General features: G+C 42.6%; 1 protein-coding gene across 2 annotated transcripts in view; it reads right to left on the bottom strand.

Moving 5' to 3' along the window:
- Tph2 (tryptophan hydroxylase 2) overlaps positions 1-18,516 on the bottom strand; it is a 100,543-nt gene that overhangs the window by 33,627 nt on the left and 48,400 nt on the right. For both annotated transcript variants that reach the window (XM_059245302.1, XM_059245303.1), the window contains exon 8: positions 2,401-2,527. In XM_059245302.1, coding sequence (XP_059101285.1) covers positions 2,401-2,527 — 127 coding nt within the window. The remainder of the gene's footprint in view (positions 1-2,400; positions 2,528-18,516) is intronic.

Genomic DNA, 18,516 nt, shown 5'->3' with positions numbered 1-18,516 from the left:
CCTGGCTTCCCTCAGTAGTGGACTGTGATAGGAAGTGTAAGCCAAATAAAGCCTTTCTGCCCCGAGTTGCTTTTGCTTAGCATGTTTTATCAAAGAAACCCATATACAAACTAGTCGCAGTTCAGAGAAAAGACAATGGGGAGGGGGGAGGGAGAGAGAAAAAAGCAAAGGAATATAAAAAGCGGCCTAATGAACTCTACCAATTACAAGCGTTTTAATGTATGGAGCTAAGACAGCCAAGGATATTAGGAACAGAATAAGAAATTTTCTTAACAAAAAAAAGTCTGCCTGCCCTTGTAACAAAGGTTTCAAATTATAGGTATTATTTTTTCCCTAGAAAATACAAAAGTAGAAACAAAGACTCATGCTCCCAAAGCTATCCATGCCCTAATCCTCAGAACGTGTGAACATGTAGCTCTTGTAGACATTATTAGATAAATGGGTCTCTTTTTTTTTTTTTTTAACAGGGTAGTTCTGGCTGGCCTACAACTCATTCTGTAGACCAGACTGGTCTCAAACTCATAGAGAGCCGACTGCCTCTGCCTCCTGAGTGCTGGGATTAAAAGCCTATGTGTCCAGGTCTTGAGATGGGAAGATTATCACAAAGCAAAAAGTGGAGCTCCTTCTACTCTGGCTTTTCTTTTAGGAGAGAAATCTATCTCATGGTTCCCACATCACTAACAAAAAGAAAGACAAGCTAGATTGAAAGAGCTTGGTGGGGATTTTTTATTTTGTTTTAAAGAAAATTAGGAGCTAGCTGGGGAGACATCTCAGTCAGTAGAGTGCTTGTCTTAGAAGCACAAAAATCTGAGTTCATTCTCAGAATCTGTGTTTAAAGAAAAATAGATAAATAGTAAATAAGAAATAAAAATAAATTTAAAATAAGATATTAAAGTAATTAATAAATAAAAATGAAAATAAATTTTTAAATAAATAATCAAAGGTCTGGGCACAGCAGTACTTGCTTGTAATTCCGGTGCCGGGGAGGTAAAAATGGGCAAACCCCAGCTAACTACTTTTTGAGTTTCAGACCAGTGAGAGCTCCTGTTCCCTAAAGGACAGACAATGCCTGAGGAACAACACTTGAGGCTGTCCTCTGGATCTCTACTCACACATACACACACACACACACACACACACACACACACACACACACACACATACATAAGAAAATGAATTTCCACTCTTCATCTGTATATATGTGTATGCATATTGTATGCACATGTGTAGGTAAGTGTGCCTGCTTGGAGGTCAGAGGTCAATGTTAGGCACCTTCCTCCAGTGCTTTCCACTTGAGTTTTGGGGACAAGGTCCCTCACTGAACTCACACCTCACTGACTGGCTAGATTTTCTGGCCAGCAAGATTCAGGGATGTCTGTCTGTCTCCCACCACCACCACCATCACAAAGCTGGGATTATGGGTACATGCCATTGCACCTAGCTGATAGCTGTGTGCTGAGGATTTGAACTGAGGTCCTCATGCTCGGATAGCAAGCACTTTACCCACTGAGCCATGTCCCAGCCCTGAAAAAATATTTCTTGTTGGGAGTAAAGAGTATTCTTTCGATATATAACTGTGGCAAACACACTCAATTGAAGACTGCCTTTCCTTCCTGGGTGGCTACACTCATTTAAGCTTTCTGTCCCTGCAGGTCGGTGAGCTTCTAAACATCTTTCTGTTCCTAGACTCTGAAATAATGAAGCAGTAAGATGTGTAAGCTTCCTAGATTTGATTCTTTAACATCTTAAACACAACATCCAATCCTGCCTTTCCTCTTACATCGCTTATCTGGAGAAGACCCTTCCTGATATCATAACATCTAGTCAATCTTTTCTGGGTTTGTACGTAAAATAACTGTTGAGCCTGAGTTTCTTAATGCTGTCTCAAATCATACCTGATTATAACCATATCAACTTGTCAAAGAAATAATACTAGCTGCAATTCCTACTATGCCACAAATGTACACCTTTTACTATGACAAATATTTCTACAGGATTCAGTAAACTACAGCTATAGTGCAAATCTAGCCCAGCTCTGGCTTTTGTGAATAAAGTTTTATTGGAATACACCCATAAGCATTCATTCATGTATTATCTATGGCTACTTTTGTTCCACAGCAGCTGAACTAATTTTGACGATGATTACACAGCTCTCAATCCTAAAATACTGACCAACCCTTTATATCCACCCAGCCAACCTCTAAAACGGGAAGACTAAAATACATATTTTGGTAGTTAATGAACCGAGAGTTCATTATCTTTTGCAAAATGAGAACGTAGCAAGGGTGAAATCGTGCTCCCCCCAGAACATTTGCCTAGGATTCACAGTTCCTGGCCATGAGCTTTATTTCACCATACAATTAGGCACTGAACAGATTTTTAAGCTGAAAATTAACTCACCGTGGCTAGTTTCTGAACATCTTCATCTGATGCTCCCAGAGATGCTAAGCCTATTTCTTGTGAAAATTGGGCAAACTTAGGATCTGCCAGCAGTGGAACGTGTCCCAAAAGTTCATGGCATGTGTCTCTGTAAGGAAAACAATCATGAAGGCATGTTACACAAGGAGTTTTAAACTACCACCTGTAGAACAAGACTTTTTTGGGGCAGGGGAGGAAAGGTTTAATTGGTTTACAGGTTACAGTGTATCACCAAGGGATGCCACAGCAAGAGCTCAGGGAAGGAAGCTTCAGGCAGGACTTGAAGTGACATCATGGAGGGATGCTGCTTACTGACTTGCTTCCTCTGGCTTGCTTACCAGCCTTACAAGACTTAAAACCCTAAATGTAATCTTCTTCTATAAATGATTACCATTAATTATACCTGAAATACAGATGCATCGTACGATTAATGATGACTTAAGTTGGATGATATGTCATACATTTATTTGTAGGGAGGGTATAAAAGTGTGTTTGTGTGTGTGTGTGTGTGTGTGAGAGAGAGAGAGAGAGAGAGAGAGAGAGAGAGAGAGAGAGAGAGAGAGAGAGAGAGTACATATGTCCATGAGAGCATGTGTGCATGTGCCTATGGAGGCCAGGGACAACCTTGGGTGTCATTTCTCAGGTATCATGTGCCTTTTTTTTTCTCTTTTGAGACAGGGTCTTCCTTTGGCCTGGAACTCACCTAGTAAACTCAGCGGCCTAGACAGTGAGCTCCGGGACCCAGCTGTCTCCACCTCCTCAGCACTGTAACCTGACTTTCTTCTTACATGGGTTCTGAGCTCAAATTTACATCCTCATGCTTGAGAGCCAAGCACTTTACCAACTGAGCTATTTCCTCAGGCTGGGGTATAACACTTTTAATAATGCACAATAAAAGCCATTACTTTTAAAGAGACACGGCCCTGCCATATAGCCAGGGGAAGCCTGGAATTTCCACATTTCCCAGATCTGCTTCCTCAAGTGGGAAGCTTACCCAACAGGAACAAGCTACCACCTCGGGAAGCCATTTCTGTTTCTGAGTATCACTACATGCCAAGAACATGGCGTCTGTTTTGCTCATGACATCTTGTCAATTCTCCAGACAGCCTTAGGAAATGGAACATCTTGGTGTGAGATCCTGCAGCTCAGGATGGGCAAGCTACTAAATCACTCCCAGGTTTGACTGAAACACAGTCATCCCCATTTATGTATGTATTCTCTACAGTCGTCTTTGTCTACAACAGCAGAGTTGAATAGCTGTAACTGAGATCGCATTTCTGCAAATTCTAAAATAACTGCTAGCTGGCCCTTTAATAGAGAAAGCTTGCTGATTTTCCGCATAGGTAGTAATAAACTAAATTAAATTTAGGCCAGAGGATGCCTTTGAAATTGAGTCTTTGTGTAACAACTACGGCCTAACTTGGTAGAGAGTGACTGAAGGCCTAATTTGGGAGTAAAGTCTTATAACAAATAGCTGAGTCTTAGCCAATTCCAGCAGCTCAGCTTCAATCACAGGTGGCTAGCTGATTCAAATAAGGCAATCACCCAGGTATCATCAATTAAGCTGTCCCTGTGGGCCACTTCCATTTTGTGCCCATAATTGTTCTCTGACCACCGTGCAGACTTGACTCACTGCGGTTGTAAGTCCCAATTCAGAAATCACAAATAAAAGCCAATTAAGTATGCAAGAGTGTGTGTGTGTGTGTATGTGTGTTGCTTGTGATTGACCTAATGAGAGTTTTTAAGCTAAATCTGTTGTCTTTTGACAATAGTAACAAAGCCAAAATTTGGGTTCAACTTGTCATGATGCTGAAAATCTTGTGCTCATCCTTAAATCCTTTTGTGCCCTTGTTAGGCTTCACAGGGTAATGGAAAACACCAAAGGATCATATGTTATCAAAGTCGCTGTCCACAGAGAGCTGATCCGTGGGCACATGCTCACTTCCTCTGAGAAAGGCCCTTAGAAGATCCTCCCGGTTCTCAGATCTGGACATGAGCCTGGACATAGCAAAAACCTGCAATGTTCTCATTGGCTTGAGCTTCCATTTGGAGCGGGGTAAGAGGCAGTTGCCCTCCTAGGTCATTGACATGAATAATAAACTGTTTTTTGAGAGCAGCCTACATTGAAATTAATTTTCTCATGACTCTCTGAGCGTGAATCGAGATGCAGAAAGATTTATGCTCATGATCAAAAAAATAATAGGGTGCATAGTAACTGAATGATATTTCTGAATTCACCTGTGCTCCTCTGAAATGTATCTCTTCATAGGTGCTATAAAACAAAAGCTTGGCGCTACTGCCATTATTACAAAAACAAAGTTGGGTGAATATACTGAATCATGGTAAATGGTATGAGCTTGACACCCACGTGAAACAGATGATGTCACTCAAGCAAATAATCTTACTCTCACAACCCAAATCACATGACCAAACATGTCATAGACAGATCAGATTGAGTGTTTATATGTAGGTGATAACCCCACCCCTTTGTTCCACAGGATGCAATAATGCCACTTCCCTGTCCAACTAAATAAACACACTGAGCTTCAGAGGTGCTGTAGCCTCTCCAGCTTTTGTGTGTCCATGGGTCTGTTTTTCTGTTTTTTTGTGTGTGTTTTGTTTTTCTCCATTCTCTTGGTGCCAAATCCCCGGAGCTGTGCAAGGATGAGGCAAGAAAGAGTACACTGAGGAGGGTGGGGATGTGGGTCAGTGGATAAGGCACTTGGCTAAACAAGCATAAGGACTTGGATTTGGATCCCCAGCACCCAGGTAAAAAGCCTGGCGTCTGTAATCCCAGAGCTGAGGGATGGAGGCAAGCTATCCAGAACAGTAAGCTCCATGTTCAGTAAGATACCCTGTCCCCAAAACTCAGGTGGATAGTGACAGAGGAAAACATACTCTATCAACTTCTGCCTTCAACACATTCACACACACGCACGGACATGTGCAAACACATGCACGCACGCACGCATGCACACACAAAAGTGTACTACACCGTGAACTGGATACAGTGCTTGGGGTTTTCATGTCATGTAAATGATTTAACCTTCCCTTGCAATGAAGCTTTATCGTGATATCCTTTTGATCAATGGGGGAACTAAAATTGAGTGAACTTAAACTTCTCCATCCTTCTAGTAAAAGACAAGACTTGAAATTCTTCTGGTTCCAAGCTGTATTCTTTCTACTCTGTGCTGTCTTAATTTACAGATAGAGCATAAAGGAGGAGGAGGCCATGTCTCAGAGCATACACAGAGAGCATAACCAACATATTAGCATAAGGAGAGTCACAGTTAGCATGAACTGACTCTCCTTTTCAGCCACTACTAGCCCCCTATGCTTCCAAATCACTTGAGGGGCTTTTTTTTAAATACCATGTGTCTAGACTCCACTTATGACCAGTTCAATCAGGCTTCCTGAGATTGACCAGGAAATCATTTTTTCAGGCTCCCCAGGTGAAAATGAGACATAAGCAGAGCTGAGACCCATTCTCATGGTTAATGGCACTGGACTCTCTCCCACAAATAAATAGTGCTTAAAACTAAAGTTTAGGGTGCTTATATGATTTGAGGATACTACCTTGATTTCCTCTAAAGCTGCATCATGATCCTGGAGAATAATGAAAAGCCATGGCTAAATAACAGGTAGCTAATTATGCTTCAACCTGCATTCAATTCAGGTGTGTGCCTAACATTTCCATGCTGTGAGGACGCTGATCTCGTTCCTATGGTCTACATCAGTACTGGAATTAAGGTGAAGTGGCCTGCCCTGGAATACTCTAGGTACTCCCATTAGCTTTTGATATAAATACTAAAGCACCCCTTCTAATCTTGGGGAAAAAACCATAGCAACAATAACTCCACATCAGACCAGATATCTAGCACCTGGAAAAAAAATATTGAGAATAGTATTAGCCTAGTATCAGTAAACCATGGGAACAGAAAGGAGATTAACAATTGCAGTGAATGCTGTGCTGAGCCAGGCATGGTATTGGGTGCTTTACAATGTTAACAATTAAATCATAGCTACCGTAAGGGTTGGTTATTGGGGTAACTTCAAATAAACCTGAAAGCTGGCTTTACTGTAAATTTATGTATTGTAAATTTAAAAGCCTGACATAGGACAGTCTTCTCTGTTAGACTGTCAGAACGGAGGTCAAAAAGTTGTTTTAGAGAAAAAGTCGGCAGCTACAAAGGAAAAAAAAAAAGCACAAGATGGCCAAGAACACAAAGGAATCAGTTCTCAGTGGAAAGGGGCTGTGACTTGGATTGTCAGAAGTCAGTAATACACTATCCAACTTAAAAATCTCCACAGTCCTCATAATGAGAAGCAAACTGTACCTAGGTTAAAAGAAATCATGAATTTGGAAAAAGCAAGGCATGCAATGTAACAGAGTGAGTTATATTGTTCCATTAAAGATGAAAGCCTGAAGCAAGATGTCTAACAGAATCCTTAACAGAATGTTAGGGATGCCCTTTGCTCTGTTATGGGTAGAAACGATGGTGCCATATTTCACAAGATTGTGCTCTCTTCCTAGCTCCTCCATGCAGGAGCCCTGAGAAAGATTCCTAAAGAACATCTGGATGCAGAATACATAAGAGCCTTACTTCTCATGAGCCAATGCTACCAGGTCCCATATTTCAAGGCCAGGAATAAGGTCATTCTGCTTTAGGGCTGGTGGAATATTGAAATAAATACTATACAGTTCTGTCTCCATTGCCTTTGACAAAGGCATGTGCAGACGAAGAAGGAAGTGCCCAGAAACACTGAAACCAATGAGCAAAGAAAGATTTTCAACATTTCTGATAAAAAAAAAAAAAAAAGCAATCCATTAGGGACTGGAGACGTGGCTCCACAGCTAAGAGCATTTGTTGTTTTTCCAGATGGTCTCGGTTCAATACCCAGCACCCACATGACGACTCACAGCCATCTGTAACTCCAGTTTGAGGGTATCTGGTACCCTCTTCTGGCCTCTGTGAACACCAGACACGCGTGTTGTGCATTTAGACATGCACATTGTGCATTTAGCATGCAGATAAAACACTCAAACACATGCAAATAAACAAACCTGAAACCATTTTTAAAGAATCCACTAATTATGAAAAGTTCTATTTCCTTTCGTTTCTCTCTAAAGGACACAGGGCTGAACTTGATCATTGTTTTAGGAGTCTGAGACGTTCCAAGGTGTCACACATGAGAGTGTCCTTTCCAGCCTTCTTGCCTATCAAAGACCGTGGGACTGAAGATGCACAACTTCACCCTGGTTTGCTGCTGCTGTGCCCTGACGTACACCAGAACAAGGCACCTGTGGTAGCTGAATTCTCCGCAGCTGGACTCCTTGGTATCTAATGAACAGGCTCCCATTGGGAGACAACTGCTGCTTCATTTCATCTTATCTCTCCTAAAAGATTCAATTATTTGGTCATAATTGCGCCTGCCAGCACAGGCTGCCTCCAATCTCTACATCAGCAAACTTTCCTTTTTTTTTTTTTCTCTCTATTCCCTTTGATGCATTTTCTCCTGAATAATGCTTTTCAGAGCCCTTCACACAAAAGCGCTCTGTTCCCCACAAACGTGGGACCTTTTCAAAACTGTTAGCACTGTAAAACATCATGTCTCTTTAAAAAAAAATAAAAAAATAAAAAAAAAAACCACGCTTGCACTGATATCAGACTCTAGACTTTTGCTGCTCTAAATTGGAATCTTCTCTGATAAGCCCAGTTAGGAGGATTCTAAAGCCCCTGAGATAGGCCCACAAAGGGGCCCGGGCGAAGTGTCTCCAGGGAATTCTTAAATCATTCTAAGAAAGTTGTGATCATTTTGCCGCAGGGAAATAAGGGTCTTGGTTGTTAAGTTCAAATTCAAAATGAGTCTGGCATTTTTCTCCCCTTATCAGTTTTCAAAGCTGACTCCCCTTGTTCAGTGTTGAACAACTGCTTTTTATTTTTGCCGTAAATTAAAGCCTTTAAGAGGTGGTGAGTGAGCGTGTGGCATTCGCTCTCCAACCCACATCAGCGGGTCTGGTCTTTTTAAATGCTTCTCCACAGGTTCCGTTTGCTCTTCGTGACAGAAGCCAACATACTCACTAAATCATAAAAAAGAAGAGAAAGGAGATAAGGAGGAGTGGGAGTCGGCCTTGATGAAAAGAAGCAGGAGGGGGAGCCGGGAGCCAGAATCGAGTATTCCTTCAGCTTTCACACAACATTTGGTGGGGGGAAAGCGAGTGATGTGGGAGAACATATCGGGTGCCGAACAAGCAGCCTGCAGGGGAGTTGCTTTGTTTCACGGCGCTAGGATGATAACAGGAATTAATTTGGTACTGAGGCAATTTGTCCTCAATGCTTGCTTGGGAGCCATAGAGTTTCTTAAGTTTAGATTTAAAACAGCATACTGTAAGCCAGACTCGGTGGCACACACCTGGAGCCCAGCACTTGGGAAGTCGAAGGAGGAAGATCAGGAGTTCAAGAGCAGCCTCTGCTGGAAGGTAAGTTCAAGATTAGCTTTGGGCTGCACTCAACTGTCTCGAGAAGCCAACAAATAAAATAAAGCCCACGTAAGCTTTTTGGTGGCTCTTATGACCACTTCCTGTATACCTCCATCGCAGCATATACCACCAAAATGTGGTCCTCCTTCTGCAAAGTCGCATGCACGCGCACACACAAACACACACGTTGCCTGCGAGGAAATCTTTACTTTCTTCGCCGAGGAATCATACAGGTATAGACGAATTTCTAATAGTTTTATTAAATAAGAAACACAGAGCCAAATACAGAGGTAATAGCCAAAGAGATCAGAGAACTAGTGAAGAGCCACGACTAGCCTCATCTTACCACCACGCCGCCGTCGCTTCCCCAGAGAGAACTTCTTCCTGTCTAACCTGTGTTTTTATTGCCTTCCTGTTCTGCCTTCTCATTGGCTCTAAGCCCAGCCACATCACTTCCTTGTCACTGCCTGTCTATACAGACCTCCAGGTCTCTATGGTTCATACTGGGATTAAAGGCTCATGTCACCACGCTTGGCTGTGTCCTTGACCACACAGAGACTCTGCCTGCTATGTGATCGGATTAAGGGCGTGTGCTACCACCGCCTGACTTCTGCTTATGGCTGGCTATGACCTCTGATCTCTAGGCAAACTTTATTTATTAACATACAAATAAAAACACACTTCAGCACAATTTAAATATCACCACATACAGGAGTTGAAAAATCCTATTCTTCGCCATATTCTTTTAAGAGTGGAGAATATTAGAGATTTGTGTGTGTGTGTGTGTGTGTGTGTGTGTGTGTGTGTGTGTGTAGGTGTCTGTGTGGGTATGTGTGTGGGTATCTGTGTGTGTGTAGGTGTCTCTGTGTGTGTACAGGTGTGTGTGTGTGTGTGTGTGCAGATCTGTGTATGTGTAGGTCTCTGTGTGCATAGGTGTCTCTGTGTGTATCTGTGTATGTGTGTAAGGGTGTCTCTCTGTGTGTACATATGGATCTCTGTGTATGGGTGTATCTCATGTGTGTATGGGTGTCTCTGTGTGTAGGTGTGTGTGTATGTGTGTAGGTCTCTGTGCATGCACATCTGTATGTAGATGTCTGTATGTTTAGGTGTCTCTGTGTGTGTGCAGGTCTGGGGAGGTGTCTGTGTGCAGGTGTCTCTGTGTGAGTATGTGTGTATGGTGTCTGTGTGCACATGTGTGTAGGTGTCTGTGTGTGTCCCTGTATGCATGTGTGTGCATGCATATGTGACTCTGTGTGTGAGGGGGGTGCATGTGTAAGTATCTCTGTGTGTGTAGCTGTCTGTATGTAGGTATCTGTGTGTATATTTGTCTATATGTGTGTGCAGGTCTGTATGTGTGTGCACGTCTGTGCAAGTGTGTCAGTATGTGTGCCTGTGTATATGTGTATCTGTGTATTTGTCTGTGTTATGTGTATGGGTAGTACAATTATGTCAATGTACATGCACAGAGGCCCGAGGGGACATGTGTTGCCATGCTCTAACACTCTCCACCACCTAGTTCCTCAAGGCAGGGTCTTTCACTAAACTTTGCTGGCTATCAGCAAGCCTCAGGGACCCTCCTCTCTGCCCCTCACAGTGCTGGGTTTATACACAGCCATGCCTCACTTTCAAACAGGTATTGGAGATTTGAACTCAGGTCCTCAAACTTGTAGCCCAAGTACTCTTACCCTGCTGAGCCATCACCCTCCAGCTCTTCCTTAAAACTTAAAAATATTTCTATTCCAGAAACACTTGTTGCATGCTTCGTATATACTAGGTACTATTTTAGGAACCAAAATTTATAAGTAAGTAAGGCATAATATTTTGGCAAAAGACCTTGAGGAGGTTATCTTATGGTAACTATCCAATAAGGGCAGTGACCAGAAAGTACTAACTCTCTTCTAATAAAAGAAATAGATTCCAGATCTTACAAAGACTAGAGGACTGTAATGAAAATTCATCTATGCCACTAATCCCCGTCTCTTTCTAGAACAAATTTCATGTTCCTCGTAAAAGCAAGAGAGATTTAAAATCCCCATTTCACTAAAACTAAGGCAGTAATAAAATACATTGTGTAAAAGCATGTACTCCGGAAGTCGAAAGTGGGAGAGCACTTGCAGCATGACGAAGACCATGAGTTTGATCTACCACAAAAACAAATGTCTTCTTGGTTACTTTTGCATTGCCATAACAAAGTACCATGACAAAGACAACTCCTAACAAAAAGCATACAACTGGGGAGCTCATGATTCCATGATCATCATAGCAAGCAAGGAACATGGCAGCGGGCTGGCATGGTGCTGGAGCAGTAGCCGAGAGTTTGCATCTGATCCACAGGTACAAGGCAGAGAGAGAGAGAGCATTAACTAGGAATGAGATAGGTTTTTGAAACCTCCAAGGCTACCCCCAGTGACACGCCTCCTTCAACTAGACCACACCTCCTAATCCTCCCCAAACAGTTCCACCAACTGGAGACCAAGTATTCTAACATGAGACTATAGCACTATTCTCATTCAAACCACCACATTGTTGGTAGTGGATATTTAAAATAAATAAATTTTAAAAAGCATGTGCTCTGCAGACATATTATAAGTCGAGTCCCCATATTCCCACGAAGGCAAATGATTTAGACAGCCCTATCCAATAGGACACTCTGGTAGTGACAGGCGGGTCCTCTACGCTGTCCAATGAAATGGCCGCTTGGCACTACAGCTACAGAACATTTGAAATGTGGCTAATGCAACTGAATATTTGACTCACAGCCTTAATTAATTTCACTTAAGTATCAGTAAGCACATATTACCATACTGGTCAACAGAAAGCTAATATTTTCTCATCTAGAAAAATGGAGGTTATGAGTCATTTTCACCACACAGCTTTTTAAAATGTAGAAATATAACGTGTTGAAAGTGCAAGTTTCCCTAAGTTAAATATTATTGCTCATATTGCATTAAATTGAGATTATGTCTCAGTTTTCAGACTTGAATGGGTTTTGCTCTCTCGGTAAATCATCACTAAGGAACTGCAAGCATATCCAGGAGAGAGGTCGTGTCACATTCCTTTTGAGTTGCTAGTGCTTGGAAAAGTCCGGCATATGAGAAATGCCCAACTCGACTGAATACAGCAGCTGCTGAAGAGACCCCACCGCTCCACACCAGGCTGAATCCAAGTGGAACTCTCGCCGTTACTAATTTCCAGTCACATTAGGGCTCCGAACCAAATCGCGGTTCTGCTCTTTTCTAGCTGAACGACCTTGGGGAAATTACCTGACTTCTGTGAACCTTAGAATTGCCATCTGTAAAATGGTGAAGGTCTTGCAGACCTCTCCAAAACGAGCTGACTGATGCCAGACGGAATGAGTGGGGGAGGGGCAGGAGGCGTCAGCTTCTGTTTATTTCTCTCTAATGGTGGTGTCTGTGACCGGACATACCCAGGGATGTCATTCTTCACACAGCAATGAAGAGGCTGGGTGGTAATTACCTCTCTTTTCCTAGAATTCAATCATTTTGAACTTCTTCTTCTGAACTTTCAATTTTAAAATGCAAATATTTCTGGGGGGAAAAAAATTGCTCCCTGGTCATCACTATCCTCCACACCTGAAGATGCATAATGAACTTCTCCAGCTTGCTGAGGGAATACGAATTTTCATCCAGGTGTGGGTGTCTGCGAGTGCCCTCACTTTGGATCGTGGGCACCACAGACTTAAGTCAATCTTGGGTGTTGGGGCAGGGGACACGGGAAGATTGCTGCTTAGAATCAGCTTTAAAGGCAGGATAAAGGGAGGGATTGTGACTAGAGGGTTTAATCCCAAGTCACTGTAGATAGCTTCAAAAAGCAGAACCAGGTTCCTGTGAGCACAAATTTTAGGCACAAGTTTGGTTCCACAATGCACAAGCGCTTTAAATAATGTAGAGGACTTTTTAAATAGAACGTAGTACTGTGATGTGTGCTCAATGTTCCTGAGACAACAGGCTTTGTAAAAAGCCTTTGGGGGGGGATGTTTTCTTATAGGCACTTCACAAAACAAGGCATAACACTGTGATTGAAAACATGGGAGTTCCTGTCTAGGGATGCTGACCTGTCACTAAAAAATGTTCTGGAATTTGATGAGAAGCATCAGTCTTCACATGAGCTTAAGAGGTACAGAGGATAAGTGGACCTACTTGATATTTATGTCAAGCTTTCTCCTCTCCAAAGATCAAAGCATTATTTCATCATCTTGCACACAGGGAGGTTAAGTGGCTTGCCAGCATCACACTGAGAGCTGATGGTAGGGCTTGGATGTCAGGGCATGGAGTCCTGTGTGCTGCTGCCTGAGGACAGAGCTCAGCAGGCTCCTATGGCTTAAGTATGCTGTCCCGAGGTCCTGTGCCCTTCTCTTTCCCAGTGACATGGGAGATTTGCCTCCTCGTGATAAATGAGAGCATTGAGCAGCTTCAACCCCATGAAGATCAAAGGGGAGAGCCACCTTCTAGCAAGCCTGGTAATTGGGTCAAGGATGGGACAGAAAAACAGAACTAGTCTTTCCAACAGGCATAGAGTGTATTTAGAACCAAAAAAAAAGTCATTTCTGAGTCCTGTGCAAACTTTATAATTAAAATTTGAGAAAACTGTTCAATTTAACATATGTGGAATTTTGAGGTTTTGTATCTATTTATCAAAAAGTAGTGTTTAAATCCACATCATCACCAGTTCAGATCCTGGCTTTCCTATTTACCAGCTGTGCTACCACAGGAAAATTATTTAACACTTCCCTGCCTCATTTCCCCATTCATAAATTCAAAACAGCTCGGGTAGTTTTGAGTTTTCAATGGGTTCCTTTACATTCAATACTCAGAGTTCCTGGTACTCTAATAAGAGACTATAACTAATAGACACATAAACTGTATCTATTTGCTACCTCTGAAAAAAGTGACATTGCTGATGGTAGTGGTGATGGCTATTTAAATCACTCAGATTTAGCCAAGGATAGAAGGGATGACAACATTTTCAAGGCTCTACCATCTTCACTGGGTCGTGGGTATATCCCAAACCAAATTTCTCCTGAGGGAGAAGATGGAAACAGACGGGCATGTGAGCTCTGGGTTAAAAAGGAGTAAGAGGAGAAAAGATGAATCGGGCTTTCTGAAAACACACCATCATCTCAGAATCACTGCTGCATCCTTGAACGGCTAGGGTGGCAAATAGCACAAAGATGGGAGCCAGCTGGCTGGGCAGGCTCGGTGCCGAGCTCATGTGTCCTCTGGGAAAGAGGGAGCTGCAGAACAAGACCATCTATGCCCCTCTTCCGTTGAGATCAGGCCCAGACTTGACTTCAGGAAGAGCCTGTCCTGAAAACACGGTGGCCGGGGTTCCTGCTGGACCAGTGTGAAGACCCAGAGTTCCCAACAGAGAAAGATGGGAAAGGTAAGATCGTATCTGTGGTCTTGTCACAGACCTAGCAAGAGGCATCTATTCAACCAACAGGGACCAGCCAACCTTTGTAAATGTGAAAGCCTGTGTCCTCACCTGCTGCTCTTCTCACTTAACAAACAAGGATTCATGTCTGAGCCCCAAGGAAAGGAAACAGACCACATCTTCCACCAGCTCTGGGAGCATTCTGTTGTAATAAGCAAGGGTTGAGCTTAAAATGCACTCGCTTCCCTGAGACACAGTGAAAAATATGATCTGAGGTAATTCACTTTTATTTTTCCTGTAAAGTAGAAACACAGCAGTGATTACAAGGGGGAAAAAATGGACCTAACTGCAAAGCCTTTTTTAAACTCTAAAACAGTTATATTTAAAACTAGCATTAATTGCACCTAAACTGCTCAACCGTGAGCAAGAAAGATCGTACTTAATGCACATGCATTTAAATGTACTATAGCAGTAAACGCTGCAGGGTCCATCTATGGTATCGACTTACTCCTAACAGTCAAAGGCTGCTTTTGATTTGACAAGCGATGGCACCAGGGCAGAAGCTATGCCCCATGAGTATGTACCGAAGGAGCAATCACCCCAACACAGCAGTAAACCTAGCTCCTTGATTTAATGAGCATATGCTGTGCTGTATTGAGTATATCTGTACTACCAATATGCTAAACACAGCGTCTAAAATGTAAAATAAAATGTATACTTTCTAATGCTTTCATTAGGATTTTTTAAAGGAAATTTCTGGTGCAACTATGCTTATCTTTTTTCTACTCCACAATGCCTCTTTGTCCTGGTTAGAATTTTGTCAACTTGACATGAGCTAGAGTTGTCTAAGAAGAACCTTGTTTGAAAAAAAAATCTCCATTAGATTGCCTGGAGGCAAGTTTGTAAGGCATGTTCTTGATGAATGATTGATGTGGAAAGGCCAAGTTCACTGAGGGACAATGTCATCCCTGGGCTGGTATTCCTGGATGGTATAAGAAATCAAAGTGAACAAAGCCATGAAGATCAAGCCAGTTTCACTCCTCCATGGCCTCTGCTTCAGTTCCTGTCTCCAGGTTCCTGCTTTGAGGTCCTGCCCTGACTTCCCGCAATAATAAACTGAGATCCTCAAGGCAAAAATAAAAATTAATAATAATAATGATAATAATAATAACCCTTTTCTCTCCAGGTTGTGTTCAGTGGGTATTTTATCATAGCAATAGAAAGCAAATGAAGACACCTCTTATGGAAAGGTACACTGTACAGGCTTGAACTCAAAGAATGATGTTGAAAGTGTATATATTTTAAATTCTGGTCGCCCCTCTCTGAAAAATGGAAACTACTTAAGGAGGTCAGTCTATGGGTGTGATTTCCCCTCTAGTGTGAGGAATGTCTATATTCTAGAGGGCACAAGGCATTGAACCCTGAGACACTTGAACACCTCTAGTTCCATCCAGAAACCAAGGCCAGGGCAGGCTTAGCCTGTATTGAAAAGAACAAGACTGCATTATTACCTAGATCTGTAGCAATAATTTGGAAAATAAGACCTTCTTTCCCTGACCTCCTCAGTCAATTCATGCAGCATCTCAAGAAAGTTGTTGTAGTGATTTGAACAATAATTGTCACCCATAGTCTTGGACATTTGAACACTTGGTCCCCAGTTGGTGGCACTGTTTGGAGAGGTTTAGGTGGTATAGCCGTGTCAGAGATAGTATGTCACTTGAGGTAGACTTTCAGAGTCTAAAGATTCACGCCATTTCTAGTTTGCTCTCTTCTTCATGCTTATGGCAAAAGATGTGCGCCCTTAGCATTCTGTTCTAGCCACTATGCCTACTGCTTGCTGGCCCCAACTCCCTACCATGACAGAATTCTCCCACTGGAACCTTAAGCCAAAACAAACTTTCTTCTATGTTGCCACAAGAACAGAAAAGTAACTAATGCAAGCATAGGTTATGAGTCCAGGAGAAGATGTTTCCTTGAACTGTCTTTCTTCCTAAAGAAGTCTACATTTCCTACAGTGTCATTGGCTACAGTGACCACTAGTAGAATTACAAACCACAGATACATGTAAATGTACACATACCAATGAAATTACCAGCATTCAACAGTGACTTAGCTTAGGACACATTAAAGAAAACTACAGGAACTCCAAAGTATCAATACCACAATTGCATCAGAAAGAATTACCCTGGCAAGGAAGCCAAATGAACTGAAATAGACACTAGGGAGAAGAATCAAGAGAGCAACTGAAAAGTTAAATGTCTCTAAGAACCAGAAACTTGATTCAGAGACCAGACCCAACTAAGCTGCTTGGGCAAGGGCAAGGGAGAGGACTCCTCCCTCCAACTTCTATTGTTTGAACATGTGAGAATTTCCTCAAATGAATCAACTCCCAACTCCACCTCCTGCCCCCATAAGCCTTTAGAGACAAATCCAGAATTGTCCCTACCTCCCTAGATCAGTCACCCTGGGGAAAAAGCCCCCATCTACTCCAGTGTCTTCCACTGTGGTGGTTTGAATGAGAATAGCCTCCATAGGCTCATTTGTTTGAATGCTTGGTCCCTAACCCAGTTAGCGCAACTGTTTGAGAAGAATTAGGAGGTGTGGTTTTGTTGAGTAGGTATGGCCTTGTTGGAGGAGGTGAGCCAGTAAGGGTGGGCTTTGACATTTCAAAAGCCCATGCCAGGCCCAATCTCTCTCCTCTTTGTCTTTCTCTTCCTCCATACTCTGTGTGTCTATCTGTCTGACTCCTCCTGTCTGTCTGTCTGTCTGACTGTCTCCAACTTTTGGATAAGATGTAAGTTCTCAGCTACTGCTCCAGCACCACACCAGCCTGCTGCTGTGCTCCCCACCATGATGGTCATGAACTAAACCTCTGAAACTATAAACCAGCTCCCAAGTAAATGCTTCCTCTTGTAAGTTGCCTTGGTCGTGGTGTCTCTTCATAGCAATATAACAGTAACTAAGACACCCACACACATACTGACATCACAGCCCCTTAGAGACCTGCACCAAAATGCTTGGCAGAAATTGCCATTATCATAGACTTTGTTCTAAATTTTTATTGTAATATTTAACATAGCTCAGATATAATTTTGAACATAGCATGAGGTGAATTATGGGTACGAGGTAAATTATTTGTAAGGTGGGCAAAGTTCTTTTCTACATTCTAGGTACAACAATAAAATACTTTAACACCCTGCCATATATGGTTAGGTCTCTCTCTGCTTACCCTGCCTCCCTCTCTTTCTCTCTAAGGGGAAATAGAAGCAACCTCACATCTTCTTTAGCTCCTCTTCTTCGGCTCCACAATAGCTACCTTTGTTCTAAGACTATCATCCTAAAAGTAAAGCCAATGGACATAATGGATTGTTCCTTAGTAGGTGGGATTTAAAGAGAAGGCTATTCTGATCCAAATGACCTACCTCCGTCGCCTCTATTGGTATTGAAAACTCCACCATTAAAGCTCCATAGGTTTTTCTGATTCATGGCAGAATGGCCAGTATCGGCCTCTGTAGTCAGTAAAGCTGTGGAGGTGCATGGAGGACACATCAGTATGGACTGCAGTCATATCAGAAAGAGGGCCTGCTACCAGAGTACCCGAGACTCATCTGGACCTGCAGCCTTGACTTCTCTACAGAGCTCAGAGCAGGTCTGAGACGCTAGGTATATCTCAAATCTGGCATCTCCTGGAGGCATTGCCACCCATGGCTCCAAGCACTCTCCATTCAGTTTTCCCTTTCTATACCATGTTTAGAGACCCACTCCACATTAAGTCTGACTCTCCCCATCTCTGAAGGATCTTTGCCAACTGGTCTTAAGGTCATGCCAGTCTCACAGAACAAATAGCACACGAACAAATAATTATCAGGCAGTGCTGTAAAGGCTAGCATAGAAGTAAGGCGGGGTGCTGTAGACACATCTAATTCTGACTGGAAAAGGCTTCAAAGAAGGCTGGAACTGAGCTAAATCATTAAAGGATTTCAACAGAATTGCTCCAGGCAGAATGGACCACCTGCATTTACTTCAAGGAAGGTTGAGACTCTTTCTCTGTCTCTCTCTGTACGTTTCTTATATCTGTCACTGTACCTCTGTCTCTGTCTCTCGATCTGTCTCCCTGTCTGTTTCCCTCTCTCCCATCCTTTCCCCCTTCCTCCCCCTCCCCCCTCTCTTTGCTGATATGGAGAATCTTGTAGGGGCTGGTTAATGGTTTCATAAGATCAGAC

The sequence above is a fragment of the Peromyscus eremicus genome, chromosome 18 (genome assembly GCF_949786415.1).
Source record: "Peromyscus eremicus chromosome 18, PerEre_H2_v1, whole genome shotgun sequence".
Taxonomy (NCBI): domain Eukaryota; kingdom Metazoa; phylum Chordata; class Mammalia; order Rodentia; family Cricetidae; genus Peromyscus; species Peromyscus eremicus.
The sequence above is the reverse complement of the archived record's forward strand: the minus strand, read 5'-3'. Positions and strand labels throughout refer to the sequence as shown.